We start from the raw sequence: 23,474 nt of genomic DNA on the forward strand, positions 1-23,474 counted from the left end.
GCAGCAGCATCAATTTCTTATCTTTATATATGAATTTCTTTACTTGAATTTTTGGGAAACCTTTCTCTTTAATCAATTTGTATTTGTTCGTTTGTTTGTTTCATTTGAGCAGTTCATTGTCTTTTGATTTTTTAATAACGTATTCTGGCAGCCCCTCCTCTTTTTGTACCCCCACCCCCTTTCGTTAGTCCCCCGTGTTGACACGTTACGTCACCGGCGTCGTTAGGCGGGGCGGGGCTGTTGTTGTCGGTCGAGTGGCGGGGGACTCTCCCACATCGGTCGTTCTCGGACAGACATCGGATACACTGCCCTCACCACCAGCATTCGTGAAGGATCCGCCCACAGGTCTTTTCTTTCTTTCGAACTTCTGCCCGCTGCCGCGTCCAGTCGCCATGGGGAACTGTTTGACCGTGGGTCCCAACGAGGCTCTGGTGGTCTCCGGTAGGTGCTGCGCTCCTCGGCGACGCAACGAAGCCGCTCGCGGGTCGTGCACGGTTAGCTGCTGACGGGCTAACCGAGCCACCGTAGTTTGCGCTCGCTCATTGCAAAATGAACAATGAATCATCTGCTTCCGCCATAAAGAATGGTTTTCCTCTCGAGATCCGTCGTCAAACTCGTCTCTTTGCAACGTTGGTTGTTGACGTTAATCGCGGTTGAGCAGAGCTTAGCGAACGCCGCCAGCACCGTTAGGTCATGCGACTGACAGGCTCTGGGTCATCGTCGGAGAAATAACGGACACAATATTTCAATAAAAAAAAAAAAAGCACTGTTGGTTATTAATGAGCAGAGTTTAACCTACAAAGGATTGAATAGGCCACATTAGAGAAGCACGAACGGTCGCATGAGTGTCTGTCTGGAGGCAGTCGGTGAATCCTCCAGGCCCACATGTGTTCCAGCCCGAGAGGGGCGGGGTTTGATTTGATCACCGGCGCTGCCCGTCGAACCTGTCAAAATCAGCTGCAGAGGTGGAGGTAGTGTTCAGAGCCTTTACTGAAGTGATGGTACCTATAAATACATAAGTTACCTCTTCACCTTGTGGCTGACTTATCGTATATGATGTTATTAGATCAGAAAACAGAGTCTTGAGAACTTAGACTTAGACCTTCTTTATTGTCATTTCAATATGCACCTTACAGTGCAGATCAGAAGGGACATTTCGTTGCAGTTGGCTCATCATAGTGCAGCATAAAAACAGCAGCATTATTTATGTAAATACTTTACATATTTATACTTTACATAAAAAATGGAAATGTGCAAACATAAATTGGTATAAAGAAACTATGTTTAAAATACTATATAAAATATATTGCACATGTGTATTGTTATATTTCTATTGTTCAGTCCAGTGAGGCGGTCCTGTGTGGGTGGGTGTGTGAGGGGGGATGGAGTTTAGGTATTGGTTCAAATTTCTGTGTTGTTTTATGAAATATTGTATGGTTTTATCTCAGTGAACACGTACAGTTTGTTTGAATGAAACTGAGTTTTAGAGAGCCAATATTTTTATAGTACCGTACGTAAGTGAGTGTATTTGGTTACACTCAATCACAAGGTACAAAATTGGTACTTTGATGCAGCTGGGAAAAGGTTGGCCCCATAGTCATCTCTTCACAAACCAGTTCCATTCACAAAACCCAAAACCACCAATCACAAGCTTTTTCTAAAGGAGATTTTAAACACAAGACGTCTTAAAAAGTAAAACAACCACAACCAAACCCTTACCTGGAATACACAACTTATTACTGGGAAACACAAATAGATGCATTGTGTAGTGTATCTTGATGTGTACAGAGAAGATAGAAAAATAACACCGTGGAGATGCAGAATGTAGCATTTCTTCAAACATATATGTGAAGATTATGGATCTGGGACAAAAAACTAGCAGCTTCCAGGTGCCACTGAACACTGACGGGACCTGAGCCACTCACATTACACTTAAATACAAGAGGCAACACTTGAGGACAGGGTTGCCCGTCCTCAATTAACCAGTAGGTTTGTGGTCGACCTGCTCGGATGCCGTTCGTTCACACAGCTGCATGCTGTGGTTAATAATCCAGGACAACCGAAAACCTCCAAACTGGCTCCACCCGTTTAAAAAAACATATTTTAGCTGCCTGTGATTTTTCTTTAAACACCTGTCTGAAGAATGTGTTCAGAAATGTCTGTGTGTCACATCAAAGCACTGCGTCATTATCATTATCATACATTATTGTCATACTTCAGCAACCTCAGTGCTATTTAAAAAAATGAATTAAATAATTTTCAGTATTCTCATTCAAATCTGAAAATGAAACACAGGTGAATGTAACCATAGAGTCTAAAACGTTTGGCCTACCATGCAAATACAGGTGTGTCCAACGAGGTACCGTGCTATTAAAATAATGATAATAATTACAATGACTTTGTCAGTGGAGCTCAGGCCCTAATGATAACAGTTAGTTACCCCCTGACATGGAGGTTATGTTCTCACCTGTGTCCATTTGTTGGTTTGTTTGTTAATTATAACTCAAAAAGAATTGAACCGTTTTGCACCAAACCTGCCTTTACATTTTGGTGCGGATAATAAAAAAAAAATCCCTTTCATTAAGATTGCAGCATTCCTTCAATTTCTTTGGAAATGATGTTTTGATCTTTATTTGGTGGCGATCTATGAGTTTGTAATTTGGAGCAGATTCTCACACTTTTATTTTTCTTTTATAAGAGTTAGACAGATATACAGTATGCGCTCAACTGAGTGCCATTCACGTTTGAGCTACGAAGCACTTTTCAAACAATAACCATGAAGTGCTTTTAAATATTCAGAAGTTCACAGGACAGAAGCAGCAATTATAAGAGTTACAAAATGAGAAATACATATATATAATTTGTCAAATCAATGCAAAAGGATATTGGTGACTGGTGTCCTGTCACAGAAACTATCAAAGCAGTGATTCCCATTGTTGTTGTTTTATTTGTGACTAGCTCTGTACCTTGTAACGATTATTGTCATTATCAATTCTTCTGTTGATCATTTCCTCAATTGTCTTAAAATTCGATTCCTCTAAAAATAGTCATTAATCGAATCGCTCCTCTTCCCTCAGGTGCTTGTTGCGGCTCTGACGATAAGACCTACATTGTGGGAGGCTGGGCCTGGGCTTGGTGGCTCATCACAGACACTAAAAGGTGACAACGTAGTTCCATGCGGTTTTATTTGGCCTTGAAATTGGCTTTAAAGTGGCTCCTTTAGTTGCCCTTGTGCCAGCAAGTCCTACTCAATGCAGATAAGTGGATTACGCTCTTAAAGCCCTCTGTTCAAGCTCGTTTGGACGAAATGACCAGGGTTTTTAAATGGACCACAACTGAAATGCACGTTTGCTGTCTTGAATTTCCACAGGGAGGTCAGTCCCATTATCTGCAGGCATTATCTGCAGCCAGTAACCAAGCAGACAATGAAAGCTGCTTCACCACACACTATTCTGTCTCATGTTACACTGATGTACAACAGGGTCCTTTTCATGTTCAGCCTATATTACACACACACACACACACACACACACTAACACACACACACACACACACACACACAGTCCCACTTTTCTTTGCTGAGTAGTGTGCTTGACAGATCGGTGTGCACTGCTCTCTCATGTGTGCAGTTTCATAAGACAAGTTAATGTTTTGCTCTAATTGTTGTTTGCAGGTTGAGGTCACAGCATTATTCCACTCCTCTGTTCATCAGCCCTGTCACGTGTCATGACTGAGATTGGGAAATATCCACTTGCTTGGTTTCCTGAGCAAATTTCCTGAGTAATGCTGTTGTTAAAGGGGCAGTAAGCCATTCTAAAGCAATACACGTTTTGTAAAAATACGCAAAGATTACCTCACCGTCCGTTAGCTTCCGGGGTTTTGGCCCAGCCCAGGCTCTGTAAATCAAAAACAAAAAAATGTTCAACACTGCGAGTTCAGTTTGTGAACATCACAGCGGGTGACGCTGCAACCCTTCGGTTTTGGCCTAGTGGTTAGTGCTTGTCAGATTCCCATTCCGGAGGTTGCGGGTTCGCGTCCCTGCCCGAGCTGTAAAATCACAACAACATAGAGAGAAATAAGCTTTCTCCAAAATCTCTTACTGCCCCTTTAAGCGCTGTGCTGGTGTGGTCATGCCAGATTTGACCCTTCGTTAATTTCTTGATGGATGAAGAAGTATTCACATTTAGTCACGAATAGACCCACCTCTTCCACCTCATGCACAGTTCCAGCTGATTGAATTATGACATGTGGGTGGACGCGGCCTGTCAGGGCTCAGTCAGCCTCAGACGAAAGACTTGTTGGATGGTTAAACAGTGTCAGGAACATTGGACATTGACAGTTTGCACCGGCCGTAGACGTTCTTATTGACATGGTTAATGGCAGTAAGAACTGCATATTCTTCTCGCCTCTGAAGAGAGATCTTTATGACTCTGGCTTTATGAGTTTTTGTCTCACACTGCAAAACAAATCTTGGACCGATCAGAGTGACAGATAACAATTATAAGTGCCCAAAATGTTAGGATCGAATTGTATATAGAGATAGTTAGATAGATAGTGAGAAATGTATTACACTCAAATTCTGTGATATGTTTATAGATACCATCATGCGAATAACCAGCGGATTGTCATTGTCCTGACAGCAAGCAGGATTTGACATCTTCAGATTTTATTTTGTGACTCCGAGGCTCCTCTCACTGCTTCCTGTTCCTCTCCCTGTGGCCTATTGAATATGCTTTTGTTCCCTTGCTGCAGGATAACCCTGGAGATCATGACTCTGCAGCCCCGGTGTGAGGACGTGGAGACAGCGGAGGGAGTAGCCATCACGGTCACAGGGGTGGCTCAGGTGAGACCACATCCCAGCCTCAAGACTGTGTCGATACTTATATATAGAAAATCGAAAACTGTCAGATGTCTGCTCAGATTGTTAACGTTCTTTGTTTCGTCTTTTATCAGATAGTTTCTGAGCTGAGTAACATTTTGCCTTTAAACACTTCTGTGGTGTTGTAGACAGACATTTTTATAAACATGTTTAAGTAAGGCATTAAAGAATACATTTTTTATATTACTACCAGGTAATGTATTGACACAAGAATAAAATATCAATTGTTACTTATTCCTTATCTTATTAGTATTCATTCAATTATTAGTATTTACTCGACAGAAACACTGATGGATGTTTCTTTTCTATTGAAAAACGGCAGCAGTTGATGACACAATAAAAACCTACCCCGTGAAAAAGATAGAAAAAGATTTTTACTTCCAAATTGTAAGTTGCATCACGGAAATGTTGCACACAGTTCAGGATATCACATCTGTAAATGTTCCTGTATTAGCTATAATGAAATGTGACAAATCCCAAACTGTCCTTTTTTAACTGATGTACCCGTTTCATTGTTGTTTAAATGTTTAACACTGCGTTTTGAGCATAAAGCAACAGGCCACATCCCAAACTGATGAGCTGACCTCACTTGGTCACTGTGTCCCCTTAAGGTGAAGGTCATGACGGAGCACGACTTGCTGGCTGTTGCGTGTGAGCAGTTTCTGGGCAAGTCAGTGGTAGAAATCAAAGCTGTGGTTATTCAGACTCTGGAGGGACACCTGCGCTCCATTCTCGGTACGTAATTTCAATTTTTACTCTTTTAAAATGAAGACATCTTAAATATATGTTTTCTGGCATTCCAATGTGAATAATATAGTATTGCGAAGCATCTACTCATTATTTTCTTGATTTCCTGAGCCCAATGTGACATTACCAGATTTCCCAACCAACAGTCCAAAAGTAAACATTTATAAATTCATAAAACAGAGAAAAGAAGCAAACAAAGAGGCTGGTAACTTTTGGCATTTTAGCTTGAAAAGAATTGCTTTATATTGATTCTGAAAATAGCTGCCCTTTTGGCAAATTTTTTGATATTGTTATAACACAAGAAAATCTTGTGAATCTTTGACTTTTGTGCCCCTTTGTTGAAAACATTACACACTTCTGTAAGAGATTAAGTAAATTCTTCTGCCCCTGTTTTTTTACATCAACCAACAAGAAAACCTTGCTGAAAAAGAGAAATGCACAACATCCAAGAGAACAAACGCTGCTGGTTTGTGAAAGTGGCACCTTGAATGTGAACTTGACTCTTGAGTTTCTCTGTTGCAGGTACCTTGACTGTGGAGCAGATCTATCAGGACAGGGACCAGTTTGCTAAACTGGTGAGGGAGGTGGCAGCTCCCGACGTGGGCAGGATGGGCATCGAGATCCTCAGCTTTACCATTAAGGTGGGTTACGGGCGCCGGGAGAGGCCACGGCAACAGAACCCGGTTCAGCTGCCAGTGATGTAATGATGGGAAACCGCTAATGAGGTGACTGAGCAAAGAGGAGTACAGCATAGATTTGACATGACGTTGCCTCCAATGTAAAGAGAAAACTGCACATTTTAAAATATCGGCGGACCACACTGCACAAGAGCATGGGAGTAGATTAAGCTGCACAAGTGTTTTAAAAAATTTCCATGGATGTTGTGATTCTGATTTCCGATTGACCTTCCCCTCCTTAACTGAAATAATCTGTTCACTGAATTCAAGCAAACTTTGAAAGACACCTGAAGCTGGTTTTGGCTTTTGCTGTGTGGCCAGCAGAGATGTGTTCTGTTTTTCCTATGTACGACAACAGCAATTTCTGTCGCTGTCATTGCCGTGACAACCGTCACTTTCAGAGGACACTGTGAACACGGCAGAGTGCACCGGCCTTCATTAGCAAATGGAGTGCGTGGTCCCACATGACACAAGCAGTGAACCAGGCTCTGCGAGAGCTCACCATTCAGCCGACATGGCTCTTCACTTCCTTAATATATAGCTTCAGCCTTTTCAGGCTTCGACTCATAATAGGACTAATAATAACAATAACTGTGTTTGTGCATCTGCTCTGGAAGAGCATTCTATTCTAGAATGAGCTGGAATAGAAAATGGAGTGTTTTTCAGGATTAATCCATGACTTTACACTCCTTTTATGAATAAATATGAACAGCAATAGAGCTGCTGTTGGTAAAATGATTCAAGTTTGCATACAGTGGATATTTTGCCTTACATTACGAATCACGCAGTAAATCTGTTCCACTTACACTCTCATCTGATCAGCTGCACAAACAAATTCCGACCAAACGTGTATCGCAGTACAATTAGAAACTACACACCCAAGCTGCTCCAAGAGCCTCTGTCCTCTCTCAAGGAGGAAGCAGGGTTAGCAGAATGGAAAGCAACTCCGAGCTACGGTTGAGGCCGTGTTCTTGGCCACAACCAGCTAAGAGGTCGCAACGTGATTGGTTGTACACTCTTCTTCGTCACTTTTATTATCGAACAGAGGAGGAAAATCGTAAAGAAGAGCGGTAGATGTTGTGACTTTTTTTTATTGTAGTGCTTATTTGTTTTTAAAAGCAATATGTTGTTCGTTTTGATAGGTTGTCGTCTGATGTTAAATGTAGTGTACAACGACAACGAACCCCTAACCCTAATTGTAACCAAATTTAACTCAGTATTTACTACTTTAAAAGTGTCAAATCAAAGAAAATATGTGAGAGGTTACGTCGTTGCCCACCATATTTTTAAATTCCAGGAGACGTGACAACACGCACACTCAAGGAGTGAACGAATGAACAAGCTCATTCTTATCCGGTTCGCAGACATAACTTGCAGCTCCCGTCTGGTATCTGTCGAGGGCTGGCCAGCCGCGATCGCAACGCCAGCGTTGTCTGATCGACTTCCCGAGGTGCGGCTCGCCGAGACGTCACGTTGAGCGAAAAAGAGGCAGTAAACATGCATGTGACCGTCAAAGAGCAAAGCTTGTGCACATTCTTTCGTTAGATCGGCTGTGAAAGCACCAATGGATAAAGATCTAAAAGGCACAGACAAAAGGCTGCATTCAAAGCAATTTCCAGTCAACTGTCATGAACTTTTTAACAAACATCCTGCTCGCGTTTTGTCATTTTGAGTCGCTGAACAAAGCTTCAAAAACGGTGGACTGTTCAGAGTTTGTGAGGTTTGATGGAATCAAACCCCGTTGTGAAGTCATCTCCTGATTATAGTTTACCATGATGTTTTTGGCCACAATAATCATAGCGTGACATTTTGACACAGACACATCCCCTGTTGCGAGAACTCCGCGTGCTGTCGACTGGTAGAATTTGGAAATTCATAAATCCCCCTGCGTCACGTAACGGTCTGCTGCCTAAAGTCTTCTGTGGTAGTAAAGTGAAATGAATCGGATGGGAAGTGATCAGAGGCTCTGGTTTCTGTGTGTTGGGTTATGCTTGAGTCTAATGCGTTTGTGAACGCTCTGTTGTTTTTCGTTTCTATAATGACACGTGAGCCAACACTTCAGAAATGCAGTGTGTGTTTACTGTGGAAGTCGCACAAACATCAGTCAGCGGCCCTCCTGTCTTGCTCTTCATCTTTGTATTTGAACATTATCCGAAAAAGACCGTGGAGGCTGCTCTTCACTGGCTCCTCGCTAGAGAAGTTATCTGTTCTGGGTTTCTGATTTACTGACTGGCAGGACACTCCCCCTGGGGAGTTCAGTGTTGGTGATTAGAGCTAACTGACGAGCGGCGCAGACACAGCGGCTCACCATGGTGCTCTGCTGGAAGCCCGGAGTCCATTTCTATCGCATCAATTAGTCCAGATCGAGATGGCTCCTGTGATGCGTCAGCGCCAATTGGCTCATTAGTGGAGGCATCAGACATTTGTGGCCTGTCTTTGTGGTATGGTTGTCTTCCCGATTCAAAACAGCAAAACACTTGTGTCAGTTTGCCTGTTGGTGCAGATCTTATCTGTAATACGTATGCTGGTGGACTGCTGATGTTCCATAGCTGTAGATCTTGTCACTAGTCAGACTGTCAGCAGCGGTTCTGGGTAATGAGGTGCGGTGACGGTACAGGGATCAATACGCTGTTACCGCACACAGATGGAAGCAGCTGAATCACTTCTCACTGGCTGAGTTGTAGACGTATTCGCCCTGATCAGCGGTGAGAGAAATTTGATACTCAGGTAACCTGCTCCCACACGATTCTGCGAGGGCTTTTATTTTGACACGACAAGACACTTTGGGGGACAATGGGGGACAATCCTAGAAGAAAACACTGCACTTTTGTGATCTTGGTGGTTTTTCAATATATATATTTCAACCAGTTGAATGATTGTAATCGGGCGTCTGGATCTTAAGTTATTAGAGAAACAAGCTGAGCAAACGTAAGCGGCAGCTCGGCCCACAGCCCCTCAGAGACGTCCTGTGTTTGTGGAACAGCACCGGAGAGAAAACACCTTTTTAAAAGTGTGAAACCACTTTATTCAGTGTTTTGACCAGATTTTTAATCAGCAGCTCTGTTTGTCTGGGAGAACAAGGGGTCCTCTAAGTATAACTAGGCTTCTTGAAAAACCCAGTTGTTCAGTGTTTACAGGAAGCCGAGCTCTGCGAGCATATAGTTTGACTCGATTCTCTGTGTTCACAGGACGTGTATGATAAACTGGATTACCTGAGCTCCCTCGGGAAGACGCAGACCGCAGCCGTCCAAAGGGATGCAGACATCGGCGTGGCTGAGGCAGAGAGGGATGCTGGGATACGGGTAAGGAGGCTCTATCGCAGACATGAGACTCTGGGAAGGGGATTCTTTTGTGCATAGTGACCAACTGATCACCGTTCGACCTCTCGCCCATCTCCTAGGAAGCAGAATGTAAGAGGGAGATGATGGACGTCAAATTCCAGGCCGACACCAAGATGGCCGACTCCAAACGAGAACTTGAGCTGCAGAAGGCTTCCTTCAACCAGGAGGTCAACACCAAGGTGGGCACCTGAGGTGTTCAAAATATCACATGAAACAGATGGAATATTTTCATTTGATGGTTCAGTGCATTAGGGGTTTAAAAATCTTTAAATAAGACAACAAGACACTTTGAGACAATGACATTGATTTAAACGACCTAAGCTACTTCTGGGTAAACAAAAGGGTCTAAAGGGTCATCTGTGTTTCAAAACAAAATGTGTGCTACCTCCGGTGTGTGTGTGCGCTCTGAAAACGCGACCGCCTGTCCGCCGATGTTTTCAGAAAGCCGAGGCCCAGCTGGCGTACGAGCTGCAGGCGGCCAAGGAGCAGCAAAAGATCCGCCTGGAGGAGATCGAGATCCAAGTGGTGCAGAGGAAGAAAGAGATCACCATCGAGGAGAAGGAGATTAGTCGGACAGACAAGGAGCTCATAGCCACCGTGAAGAGGCCGGCAGAGGCCGAAGCCTACAAAATGCAGCAGCTGGCGGAGGGGCACAAGTGAGTGAGAACCCGTCGTTTGAAAGTTGCCACGTGTCCCTGTTTAGAGGAAAGAGTGGAAATATTAACAGTCATAATCAGAATCTGATGCACCATTGCTGATTGTTGCAGTGGATCAGAGGAAATGGTGTCTGAAATGCACCATGTGAGAAAAAGCAGGTTCAAAACGTGTGGTACTGTTTTGACTTCAGAGTCTCTCTCCGTTCTGCACCACAGTCCAGCACTTTACGCTCGGGGGAGTTTAAACGTTAAGTTATTGTCCCCACTGTACAGAGAGGGTCAGAGGTCAGGACCCTATCAGTGTGCCTCTGGTATTTGTTGTCTCCCTTAAGGACTTACTGTACCAGCAGGGTGATTTATTACGTGTCCCACAAGCTTGAAACCCGTCCATCCAGTCTGCATCCAGTACTAACAACTGCAGGATTCTCACCATGCTACATTTCCACGTGCTGCAGTTATGTGGCCTTTACTTTTGCCAAGCACTTTAATCACGTCGCCGCACTTTAGCCTAAATTTCCCATAACTTGTGTGTTTCCCCCGCAACAGGATAAAAAAAGTGCTGATCGCTCAGGCGGAGGCGGAGAAGATCAGGAAGATCGGCGAGGCGGAGGCTTCCTCGATCGAAGCGGTTGGCAAAGCGGAGGCTGAGAAGATGAAACTGAAGGCGGAGGCCTACCTGCAGTACGGAGAGGCAGCCAAGACTGCCCTGGTCCTGGAGGCCCTGCCCAAGGTAACGCACAGACTGGTTCTCCACGCTTCTCTAAACACCTTCTTTCTTTCGGAGTTTACTTTGGGGTTGACTGGTTCGTTCATGCGTAAAATATATTAAACAGCAAGCACGAGTCAGTGCGAGGTTAAAGAGTGATTTCCACACTAGGAAGTCAGAAAAAATGTCTTCACCATGTTACTACGACTTTATAAACCCTGTGCTACTTCACTGTATTTATATTAAGGAGAAGTAATTTCTGACAAAAGTTGAGGAGATTGAAACCAAATTATTTCTGAAGCTACTGCTTCAAGAAAGTCAGACTAACAGAAGGACTGGACTCTAAATATAATCAATCTGCCGACCATAGACTTTGTTAAATCAGCTTCTCGCAACACGATCACCTTGAACACTGTAGCTGGCATTGTTGAAGTTCACATGAATGCAGTAATATTTCCATTTAGAGACGTTTGTTTGCAATATTCAGCCCTCGAACCTAAATTCAAAGCTGAACCAAAGATGGTGAAAAATATTTCATCACAGCTTCATATGAAACGATGTCTTAAGTGAAGGGAAATGAAAACTCTCCGTCTTATCCTGGGATCATCGCAGTCGCTTCAGCTCGATGACTCATGCATCATGAGACCATGACATGATCACCGATGACTTCATCTGGGAGATTTGGATCGTGTCCTGCTCACGGTAAACACTTGATTGTATTTTTCGCAGATTGCGGCCAAGGTGGCGGCGCCGTTATCCAAGACCAACGAGATTGTCATCCTGAGCGGGGAGGGCAACCGCGTGACGGGCGAGGTGAACCGCCTCCTGGCTGAGCTTCCTGTGTCTGTCAACGCACTCACTGGAGTGGATTTATCTAAGGTAGGCGCACTTTATAAAAACGATAGATCCATATTCAATGTGAATGCGTGTGTAGTATTACGTAACTGTGACTTGTCGCTTTGTACGACAACACTGAGAGACTGGATCCCCCCGACGTCAGAGGTTTCACCTTTGTCTGTTTGCTTGTTGGTTAGTTTAATTTGGATTAGGATAATGCAATTTTTTCTTCTTCTTTCAAATTGTGGGGCAAAAAACAAGCTATAACGGCTATAATTTGCCGTTCAGCGCTTCAGCGTGTACTCGATTCAGTATTAGGTTCATGATTGTTGAAACATTGGAGAGACATAATGGTCACAACGTAGCTGCTCTCTGCTCTCTTGTTAACGTCCACATTTACAACTGCACACCTCAACTTTTTTTAAATAAAATGATTGTGTGTCTGAGCCCAAGCTGGACCGACTTCAGAACTCCTCATCACTAGTAAACTGATCTTTAAATGCATTTAACTAGACTTTGCTCAATGAAGCCCCTTTAAGTACGGCCTTGATTGTGTGGCTTAAAGGCATCTTGTTTTACAATGGATTTTAGCACGCACAAAAAAAATGCATTTGATTTTGATTGATGTCGTATTTTTCATGCATTCAGTGTATTAGCTTCCTGTCTCCAATCGGAGCCTTAAAGTAGCTGAAACCAGCCTCGGGGGAGAAAAATCTGATGAACGTTGAATGGAAAAATAAAATGTCTGCCATGAAAGCATTCCAGTTTAGTTATGGAAAATTCATGGGGTTTGTTTCAGAGCATAGAGTCCCCATGCCATGAAGAATAACGTGTCCTTGTTTCTACAGATCCCACTGCTGCAGAAGATGACGGGCGCTAGAGCCTAAGAGCCGACGACTCCACACGACCCCAGTCTCTGTTGTATGCACTCTCATGGACTGCCTTTAATACACTTGAAACTTTTTTGTTGTTGTTTTATATGTATATACTGTATACCAAGTGAATTTTTGGAGACCTCTGGTGCCTTACTTTATACAGGACCAGAAAAATCTGCATGCACTGCTGCTCATTTAAAGAATTTTTATTTAATTTTAACACTGGAACATTTTGTGTTGTTGCTTCTTTGCGTGTTTTTTAATTTAAATCTCTCTCTATATTTATGTATCGGCCCATCGTAACGTATAGAGCTGATAGTAGACGGAAGTGACGGTTGACTACCTGCAGACCTCACCTAGGTTACAGTTATTATGCCATGTGACCTGACAGCTGATGTTAACACCTGTTCTTTAGTATTTATACTTCAGCCCTCAGACAAGAAGGCCTCTGCTCTCACTTTTTAACCTCCGTATGTGGCAGGCCTTTGTGTTGATTTACTGATGCCCCTTTCTTTAGTGCAGACACATCTGCATTCCCTAGATAATCTGAATCTCTTGTGTTGTCCATGTTTGAAATTCAAATGTTATTCAGGTTATTTTATGTCTCAGAGATTGAATTTTTACAATGCGACAAAGGTGCTCACAATCTAAGAAGAAGCCCCTTTCATTGTGCAAATCTCCATTCATGGTTTTACCATCTGCAGGGTCTGTTTCTCTGCAAACGGCTGTCATCAGACCTGGTACATGATGATTTTTATTTACATACTGGCAAAAAAAACGGAAAGTAAATTCTGATCTTGTGCAGATATAGTAAGCTTATATTGTAGTCCTTTATTATTTATTGTAGACTTTAATGTAAATGGTTCTGTTGTTGATTAAGACTAAAAATTCGTTGGTGTTTTGACAAAAAAAAGAAAGGGTAAAAAGGCTGGCTTGGAGAAATGTTAAATATGTTTATATTGTGGGGAAACAAAGTTAAATGTGAATAAATTCTGAAAGTGAAAGTCTGAACAGCAATGCCAAATAGAATAGACAATTTTAATTGTATCACAAGAAAAGGATATGGGACACTACGTATTTTATCTGACTTTGATGTTTGATTTCGTACCACAGATATGTTTAAATGCTAAGCCATGTTCGACGTTTAACGTCTCAGAGAAACACCTTCTATGCTTTTATTGTTTGTACATGTCTGCAGTGACTTGACAGGATCTGACGTCACCTGTGCAAGATGCTATTTTATTGGTGAACTTTCACGAAACTGAAGTCATCCTGGCGGTGAGATTAAGTTTGAAACTCATATCTCAAGAATATAAAACAACAAGTAGAGTTGTAGATTTGTTCATGAGCATATGCCACAGAATTAACAGAGGACTGTTATTGGTTTCATGACGTTTACTTTTTTTGATTGATCGCTCAATCGCTCATCCTCAGTTGATATGTTTGTATCATTTGTTGCTGATTTAGTGACTTGACAAATACTGTGACCATTATGATTTGTTTTTGGCAGGCAACTATGTTGAACTCAAGATGTGTTCAGTTTAACTTTACTCTGTTTTTTTGTGAAACGATTTGTCTTCTATTTCTAATGTTATTTACCACATGTACACTGTCTCAAATGGCCATGAGTTCCTGTATGCTCTTGCTGCATGTCATCCATCTGTGCTCAGAATAATCAGTTCATTCTAATAAATCAGATTGCCATAATTTATTCAATCTTTGCCATTTGCTGTTGTGCAAATTTCCTTTAAAAGAGAAACTTGAATTGTTTTCTTACTGATTCTGCTTCTTAATCCTGGTTGAAGAAGATACAATTGTACAAGTACAGTCAAGTGGTGAAGAAGTGTGTTCAGCATATAAATAAACTGGTGTTTTGTCTGCAGATGCAAATACAGCTGTATCTCAATGTCAGTTTTAAATCGGTTATTAGCTTCTTTTTTTCCGTCATACTTCGGGGAGTCAGAGAACCAATTGAATTATTAAATAAATTCACTTCGCTTGTGTGGTAAAAGAAGCTCCGACCCCAGGCGGTGGAAAGTCATTTCGAAACTTACTCAAAAATAACATTGACAGTGAAAAAAATAGGCCCTTTGGGCCATACACAATATTATATACAGTTAATGACATGCAAATGACATGATCACTGGTTGTCTCTCTGGTACTTTTGCATCTTTTTGTAGTATTCTTTTGTGTGCGTCTGTGAGTGTTTTGCTTGTCAATGTGGACCGTTTGAGTCTCATGGCACTTGTTTTGAGTCTCTTTGAGGTCTTTTTTGTGTCTCTGTTACATTACATTCCTTTAGCAGACGCTTTTGTCCAAAGCGACTTACAGTAAGTGCATTCAACTATGAAGATATTATGCAAAAGTGCAAGAATCGATAACAGTAAATAAACATTTATCAAAGAGGCCAAAACAGTTTGCTCATTTAGATTTATTTAATTTGTATTAATAATAAAAATCTGTTGTCATTTTGCATCACATTTGGGATTGTTTCATGTCTTTTCACTGAGCTCTTTTACTAATGAGAATTAATTCAAGGGGGCCCAGTTATTATCCATAATGAGAAAACGTTTTATACGTTAAAAGCATTTTTGGTCCAAATATCGAAAGTACACAAATCCGAATCAAGGTTTTTTTTTCATGTGTAATAGAGAGTTTTACCACCACAGGCTTTGAGCTTAAGGGGCTTTGGTGAGACAACAAACCGTGCGGGTCGTGGGGGATCTGGACGATTATTGCGCAGGCGTTCTCGTTTGACGCCTAGATGCAGGAACAAGGGGGGGTCCTCTTTGTTTGCGCATGCGCGACAAATGTCGCTGCCGTAGCCAGACAGCAGCCCAGAGAGCCGAGACACCGGGAGGGTCTCCTGCGTTTTAACAACAACAAAAAAAACCCCGACGTCACGTCTCCACAAAATGAAGTTTCCCTACTCCTAGATTCACGAGGAGTAAGTATCACCCTCTTCGTTACGGGCGGCGTCGGGGCTCCGGCTCCGGCTCCGGCTCGACGCCGCGCTGAAGTTCGCCGAGCAGCTGGCCTGCTCTCAACAAGCACAAAGAAGCTCCTTATTTATTGTGGAGCCCGACTCGAGCTAGCGACTGCCGACGACGTTGTGTCGCCGTCTCCCCCTCCTCCGGAGACGGGCTCCCCGGGGCCGCCCCCCCCCCCCCCCCCCCCGCGGTCCGCTCGGTCCGTGTCGCGCCCCGGCTACATTCCATTAGCTCGGTACCGACGTGATTATCGCCGTTGGAACCCGCAGCCGCCTCGACGCCTGGTGGCTCGGACCGATGCTAACGCTACCCAGCCGCCGGCTGTCGGACAGGAATGAAACACCGATGTGTTCCAGCACGGACAGAGGTCAACGCAAGGCGTGACCCGTGTCTGTGGGTCACATCGTCCTAGTCCGGATTAATGACGATCCTGATCCTTTTTATAAAAAACAACGTCAACACGGGATTTAAACCCCAGTGCCTTCTCATTTGGATCGGTGCGGTCACACGTTGTGTCACCGATGAGATCGGCACACGATCGTCTACGAGTATCTGAGCAGTGGTGAATCAGAGGCTGTCTGGGAATCTGTGATGAATCTGCAAAACGATGCGAGTGATCCAGAAGTGCAAACTCCCCCACGTCCTTCCAGGGGTGGAGGTGGAGAACACGACCCACGGCGGGGCAAAGACTAGTCCGTACTGTGTGTGTGTGTGTGTGTGTAAGAAAGTTGAACGATCGGTTGAGTGGAAGCAGATTTGATAATCGAAACATTTTTCGGGCTAAACTAGTTGTTAAATATTCACAGAGTTCAGCCACGAAGGAGGAGGAGAGGAGGATTTGCCCCTTTCATTTCTCATAACTCAAAACAGAAACCTAACATTGGATGATGACCTAATCCTCAGGGTTTTTTTATAAACTGTAACATGTATCGGGGTTGGTTGCAGCGTGGCTCAAGTCGTATTGGCAGAGTCGGTAAAGTCATGAGAAAATTGATTTTGATAACCGAATAACCGTAGTGTTTCAAGTCAGAAATGATCCTTCGTTCCAGCTTCTAACCTCCTAAGTCTTATGAGGTAGTCGAGTGAATGTATTGACCGTCACGTTGATCTGAAGCAGACTGTAATGGGGACGTTTCACTATTTCCTCATCAGTTATTAGGTTTTCTTATGGATTTACTTGTACACCATTTTGCAGCTTCATCACTTATTTACACTCTATGATTCATTGAAAATGCATTTGGCTTCAGGAGCAATTTTGTCTTAATTTCAATGTGAGCCAGTGAAACCTGCTCAGCAGAGGGAAACCGCGTTTATTGGACCGGCACAACCTCATAACACCGGCATTTTCCCAGCTTGGGATAAATAAAGTACCCATCTGTCTATCTATGAGAGTTTGGTTGGTCTGCAGCCATCATGCTGTGCTTAAAAAAACAGCTTTTATTTCCATCTCAGCTCTCTGCCAGGAGTACACCGTCAGTTTATTGCAGGCTGCCATTTGCAAAACAGTCCAACTGTTCTCGATGTTGGAGGAAAAAGGGCGAAAGCAAAGTCATCCGACGCCAACGTAAGTGCTGACTTACTGTACACCTGCTTTGTTTCTCCTCAGCATGGTGGTGAGAAGGCGTCCCATGCTGCATTAGTGGAACAGTGACATGCTGGCTTGTCTGCCAGCATCAGGTGACCCTACCAGCAGACTTCTCTCCCGCACGCAGATGAACACTGGACTTCAGAAATGTAAGTGCATCGCTCAACACACTTCACATGATTCTCACTGATTGTAGGTCTTTCCAGTCGCGTCCGTAGGCGTTTTGCTCTGCGTCCATTGGTAACGCCTCTTGGAAATCAAAAATGATCAGAGAGTATTAGTCTGGTTATGCCACGATATCATTCACCCACAAGTCAGTGGGTAAGAAGATGTGATTGTTTCTCGCCCTTAAAGCCTTGTAGTGGGTTAACAATCGAGAGTAGCGTAATAGTGTTTCTTCATACAGTGGAAATAGTGTAAATGATGCGGACCATCAAACCCCACCTGCCAGCCAGGTTAAATTACAGCTCAGCTTCTTCACGGCAAAGTGGGTTTTTGTTATCTCTGAAATGCCTTGACAGCTGCAGTGAATACACAACAATCAAAACTACAGTTTAGCTATCAGTCCCACATTGCCTATGGTCTTACACTGTGTTTATTACAGCACATTTCACTATATTATTCTCTATATTTCAGTACATAGCGTTGTGATGCGTCGTCATATCCAACTCATTGTGCTTTGTTCGGCATCTCTGTTGTCTGTCCTTCTACGCATTGCAGGGGAAACTACGCAGAAGATGAGATCTGTCAGCTATCCAACCCCAGCAGAGTTGGATGCCTATGCTAAGAAAGTTGCCAACAACCCTCTGACCATCCAGATCTTCCCCAACAGTGTCAAAGTACCTCAAAGGAAGCACATTCGACGCACGGTCAACGGACTTGACACGTCCTCGTCCAGCCAGCGCCACAGTCCCTACCCGTCTCAGGTCAGCGCCAGCAGGGGCCTGCTGGCTGTCCTCCGCGCGCCCGCCAAAGGCGTCATCAAACAGTCCGACGGCAGCCGCGCCCGGCAGCTTCATAAGGCCACCATGAACCCCCATAACGGGCCGTACGCCACTCAAAGCACTTTAAATCTCCCCCAGCCGGCGCCACATCTACAGGGCCCGTCTCAGGCTGCCCAGAAACAGGGAATGGTTCACCCGCAGGTGCTACAGCATCAGCAAAGTATGACTCATCCAATGACTATACAGCAGCCTCAAACTATGCCTCACCCGCAGGCTTTACAACAAAGGAACATGGCTCACTCGCAGCCTATGCAGCGGCAGCAGAGCTTGTCCCAGGTTCAGACTTCGCAGCAGCAGAGATTGGCTCACCCACAAGGCATACAGAGGCAGCAGAGTCTGCCCCACGCCCAGGCTCTGCAGCTGCAGCAGCAGCAGAGCAAGTCCTGCCCATCAGTCGTACCACAGCAGCATCTTTCTCATCTGCAGACACTTAAGCATCAGGCGGCCCCTCCGCAAGCTTTACTTGCACAACAAGGAGTGACTCAGGATCCGCGCCACATATCTGATGGAGCTCAACTTCCGAGTCTGCAGCACACCCAGGGGCTCGTAGGCTCGCAGCCCCTTCCACAGGCTGTGGGCGCAGGACCCCCTGCCATGCCCAATAGCCTCCAGCAACCCCCGCCGGGGGCATACGGGCCCCGTAAGCTCCCTGATGCAGATGCCCCACCAAATGTAACTGTATCTACCTCCACCATCCCACTCTCCATGGCGGCCAGCCTGCATCAGAACCGGCCGAGTGACCTAAGCAGCATTGTGCACCAAATCAACCAGTTGTGCCAGGCACGGGCCGGCATGGGCACCACCTCCGTCTGTGAGGGCCAGATCGCGAACCCCAGCCCCATCAGCCGCAACCTGCTGATCAACGCCAGCTCGAGGGTGTCCTCCCACCACCCGGCAATGGGCCCTGTGTCCAGCTGCCTCATGGTGGGACACCTAGACAAAGCTACAGCTCAGACTGCCAGCGCTGCGCTGCATTTACAGCCAAATATAGCTGCTACTATTAGTATACCTTCCTTTCACTCTGACCCGGAGAAGGTACAACTGCAGCAACAGCAGCTTCAGCACCATTTACATCAGCAGAAACAACAACAGCAGCAGCAGCAGCAGCAGTTGCAGCAGCAGCATTTACATCAACTGCAGCAGCTGCAGCAGCAGCGCTCCTGGGCCCAGCACCAGCTGGCCCACATGCAGCAGCCCCCCGAGGGGGCCCATCCCTGCAAGAACCCAAGGATGGAGGCTCCAACTGAGTGTGCTTTCCCCTCTCGAAACCTAAACTATCCCCACAAGCTGCCGAACACTGCACAATCCTTTCCTCTGAAACACCCCGCAGAAAAATCACGGCCTTCTTCCCCCGTTAACTGCCCAGTAGGTCCTATGCCTTACATTAATAGCCACTACATGCCGCCATCGTGGGGCACCATTCCAGCCACAGCAGGAAACAACGGATCCGGCCCTCAGGACCTCCCGGTGACTTACCAGGGAGGGCAGGCCGCTGCGTCCGTAGACCGCATCCCAGGGGCAAAGTACAGGCCAGGGAAAGAGGGTCCCAGTGGCCAGCCCAAGTTGATGCAGAATGTGGATTTCTTAGGGGGGGAATTCCAGATTCCCAGCTTTCAGGAGCAGAACTTGGATGTTATGGAGAAGCTGCACAGGTCAGCCATGGGCCAAGTTCAGGAGCCCAGCAACGGCGGCTCTGTCCACACTCATCACCCGGGCTACCGCTAGAAGCACTGGCTCATTCCCTCTCTGTGTCTTTGAGTTTGGTCTCAGCAGCTGCTTCCGGCTTCTGTGGTTTATTCTTTGAGATCTTGCAAGTGATCAATTACATTTTTTTTGCTTCAGAGCTTGATCCGTAGACCCACCAGGTTGTGAAGTATTCCTCAGGTCTTAAGCCATGTCGTACCTTTTGTTGCAGATGAAGGATTTTTGAGATTGTCGGGTAGAATTCCTCCTCTTCTTTATCACTGGCATTTATGTGCTGCTCTTTTCTTCCGTGTATATAAGGCGTTCTGAAATATTAGTTTGCGGCTGAGAATTTGCTTGCCATATACTCGTCGTAGTGCTTCTCCTAGGTTGACAACATGGAATAACTTCAGTTTTCCCCCAGCATTTGTGGCCTTACAACTGCCCAAAGGCAAAACTTAGGATGTCCCTGTGTTACGTTTTTATTTACCATTATTTATCCTCTTAACAGATTTGCGATCCATTTAAATAAGGTTACATGTATATGCAATTAACAAGACTGTTGATAAGGTTTTTCGTCCCAGGAGCTCACTCTTCTAGTTGAGGTGTACACTGTTGGCTCTGACCGAGAGCCACGACTCCTTTTTGCTTTGTTCCGAGGGTGACCGCGGTGTACGGAAAACGGTTACTGCTCACCGATTTAGTTTAAAAAAATAAGACAAAAGCCAACACTTGCAAAAACATTCTCCATTCTGGAGATTTGCGTAGTTTCTCAAGTTGACACTAGATTTCCCTCACGTTTGGAAAGTGCCCCCGTGTTGTGTTGTATGTCAAGAATTGCTTTTGAAGTAGTTATTATTTTATGACGTTTTATTTTATTTCTGTAGCTGGTCCAACTTGAAATGTAGAAATTACTTTTTTTCCTTAAGTGTTCTGGGTTAACATTTGGCAAAAGGAGCAGAGACTCCACTAGTCCCCCACCCCCGTCTGAAGCTAATGTGAAACCGAATGACATCCCATTATGATTAACGTGGTTTATGTGTCGGTATGTGAAATGCAAATTGATCACTTGCAAACGTGCAAGTAAAAAACAACAAAAAAAACATTTAAGCTGGGAAAATGCTTCATTTCTCCCTCAACACATTTCCTCACCACTTTACTACTGTACTGCAAGTGAACCGACGTGGTGTGGACTTCTGTGTGTGGCTTGTGGTGGGCTGTTCACCTACTAATCACTGGCCTCACCCTGTGTCGTACTTCTGCTACCTATAACGAAACAACAACGTGTACTGCAGGTTGTTTTTGCTAGATGTTCCTAGCACAAAGCTCTGGATCCATTTCCCTCCCCCTTTCCTGTCCTGTTCTTTTCGGGTCAATGTTGTTCTGCTGTCCTCAAGCCTTCTGGAAAAAGCCTTAACTGTCAACAGTGATTATCCTCCACTTAATACTTTGCTAACTTTACTTTACTAGGGGCCCAAGTTAAGTCTGGCCTCCTTGTGAGAAAGAGTTTCTTTCCTTTTTCCTTTCCCTGAGCTTTGGGTCATTTGAAATCTGTTAACTGTACTGTCAGATCATTTGGGCATTGTTAATATGTATAAGCAGTGGGGAATGGGCGATGTCGCCTTAAATGGAAATATTAAGGGGACACACATTGATCACTCGCCCGCCCCACCGTCTCAAATGTTGCCTATCTATCAAGGGTTCAAGATAATTTTAAGAGTAAATATAAATAGTATTTAGTAGAATGACTTGGTATGTAGAACAGGGCTGTAGCAGTTATTTTTTAAAGTATTTGAACTGTGTTTTAGTTGTTATACGTAATAAATATCCTGATATAGTTAATTTATTTTTCAGACCACTGCATCCTGAAGCCATAGGTGATTTCACGTTAGGTGCCATAGGTGACACGCATTGACGCGGACGACGTGAACCGGTCATCTGCACTCGAATGAGAGGGTTCTGCCTCGATGCTTTAATCTCGTCTTTCGGATGAAACGAGAGAGAGAGAGAGAGAGAGAGAGCGGCGAGATGATGCGTCATCTTCGGAGACAGACGGTTCGAGATTGCAAGCCGTACCTTCTCTGGATTTTTGGTCTTCATACTTGATGGCAGTGTTTTGTTTTGTTTCTTGTTTTTTTCCCCCCCTGGCTCTCGTTTCTGACGTGCCTGCCCCTTGAAGCTGCTATTGAATTTAATCTTAACACACACTAGTATGATTTGTGTGTGTGTGCGCGTGTGTGAATAGTAACAATGTATGGGCTGTATCGGTGGAAATATGTTTCTATGTTTATGGGATGGGTGTGGGGATGGTAACGTTGCCACTCTAATGCTGGTAAATTGGCTATTGGCCGTTTGTCTCTTCTACCAGGAGACGATTCTAAATGTACAATAATACAACATCGGTGCGGCAGAGTGACGTTCAGGAGTCTGTCCCACAGGCCGGAGGAAAGACGCCCTCCAGGCTGCACAGCAACAGACGCAGTGAAAACACTAAAACCCTCTGACCGACCTGCCCCTTTAACGTTGAACTGCCCCGTTACAGCCCGACACAGTCAGGTTCTACCGTTTCATATGAAGTGCCTCCTCTGGGCTTAGTATGGAGAAACGTTGTGAATGGATGCTTGCGTGTGTGTCAGTGTGTGTGTATGTGAAGCTTGGGTACTTGCACACAGGTGTGCACGAAGTTGATCTCTGACAGGGGACCAAGCTACTTGGTGTAACTACTGATACTGTGTCATGGACTGACGTCCTGAAGTGTGCCACGATTACTAGACACTGTCGGGTAAGTGTGAACTGTTTGCTGCTGACTCACTGACCAAAGTGACCAAGAGTCCCCCCCCCCCCCCCCCCCCCCCCCCCCCCCCTCTCTGTGACCACCCCCCGGCCGCCAGGCCTGGGCAGGCTCAGTGTTCTGACAGTAATAAGCAACAGCCTGGTGACGGAAAGCAGAGCTGCGGCCCTCGGTTGGACGGTTAAAGGAAATCGTGTGAAGTAAAAAGGCTAAAGAAACGAGAGTGACTGGTTCATGCCTGCAGAGCACCCCATCTTTTTTGTTTTTTTTTCTCCGAGAAAGATTCAGATGTTGTGGTTCTAAGCAGAACCGACTATGTTTTGTGGTTCCCCTTTCACAGAACACTTGTCGCCTACAGTACACGTCAGAATGCACTGTGAGAATCGAATCGACTAAAGCACATCGTGGCTCACATTAGTTGACAACGATGGCAATATTTATTGGGGAGCAGGTATGTAACAACTCTCCGGATTTCTTCTTACTCCGGTTAACGGTCGTCTTTGATTGTCAGAGATGCGTGGTGTTGAGCGGTGGTGCGGGGGGGCTTACTTTCTCTACTTTGTGAAAATGTGATATTCCAGTTTTGCCTAACCTTCAGGAATAAAATGTCTTGCACAAACATTCCCCCTAACCAAAATAAAGTTTGCAAACACAAAAGTTTTCATGAGCAACTTGTCTTTGTCTTAACGTGATATAAGTGCAA

General features: G+C 44.7%; 2 protein-coding genes across 3 annotated transcripts; both read left to right on the top strand.

Annotated features, from left to right (window-relative positions):
• The first annotated feature begins 245 nt into the window (after positions 1–245).
• On the top strand, positions 246–14,434 carry LOC118294886 (flotillin-2). Its single transcript, XM_035621680.2, has 11 exons — positions 246–441; positions 3,078–3,159; positions 4,753–4,843; positions 5,491–5,614; positions 6,149–6,267; positions 9,492–9,605; positions 9,704–9,823; positions 10,086–10,300; positions 10,847–11,030; positions 11,736–11,885; positions 12,692–14,434. Exons 1-11 carry the CDS (start codon positions 393–395, stop codon positions 12,728–12,730), a joined length of 1,287 nt encoding a protein of 428 aa, XP_035477573.1. The 5' UTR covers positions 246–392; the 3' UTR covers positions 12,731–14,434.
• A 1,073-nt stretch (positions 14,435–15,507) lies between these two features.
• On the top strand, positions 15,508–23,428 carry LOC118299087 (protein FAM222B-like). Of its 2 annotated transcripts, XM_035622506.2 has the most exons (4): positions 15,508–15,665; positions 17,315–17,442; positions 18,014–19,949; positions 21,835–23,428. In XM_035622506.2, the coding sequence occupies exons 2-4, from the start codon at positions 17,361–17,363 to the stop codon at positions 21,893–21,895; spliced, it is 2,079 nt and encodes a 692-aa protein (XP_035478399.1). In that variant the 5' UTR covers positions 15,508–15,665; positions 17,315–17,360; the 3' UTR covers positions 21,896–23,428. The 2 variants fall into 2 exon arrangements, with proteins under 2 accessions (XP_035478399.1, XP_035478398.1); XM_035622505.2 differs by having other exon boundaries at positions 18,014–23,428.
• The last annotated feature ends 46 nt before the right edge of the window (positions 23,429–23,474 follow it).

The sequence above is a fragment of the Scophthalmus maximus genome, chromosome 11 (genome assembly GCF_022379125.1).
Source record: "Scophthalmus maximus strain ysfricsl-2021 chromosome 11, ASM2237912v1, whole genome shotgun sequence".
NCBI lineage: Eukaryota > Metazoa > Chordata > Actinopteri > Pleuronectiformes > Scophthalmidae > Scophthalmus > Scophthalmus maximus.

What these genes read in the sequence shown, in the direction of transcription:
- LOC118294886 (XM_035621680.2), top strand. Translation starts at nt 393, where the DNA reads ATGGGGAACTGTTTGACCGTGGGTCCCAACGAGGCTCTGGTGGTCTCC. An exon ending in TCCTCAGCTTTACCATTAAG is followed by an intron (nt 6,268 to 9,491) that starts GTGGGTTACGGG and finishes CTGTGTTCACAG; the next exon opens with GACGTGTATGATAAACTGGA. An exon ending in AGAGGGATGCTGGGATACGG is followed by an intron (nt 9,606 to 9,703) that starts GTAAGGAGGCTC and finishes CCCATCTCCTAG; the next exon opens with GAAGCAGAATGTAAGAGGGA.
- LOC118299087 (XM_035622505.2), top strand. Translation starts at nt 17,361, where the DNA reads ATGCTGGCTTGTCTGCCAGCATCAGGTGACCCTACCAGCAGACTTCTC. An exon ending in GAACACTGGACTTCAGAAAT is followed by an intron (nt 17,443 to 18,013) that starts GTAAGTGCATCG and finishes TACGCATTGCAG; the next exon opens with GGGAAACTACGCAGAAGATG.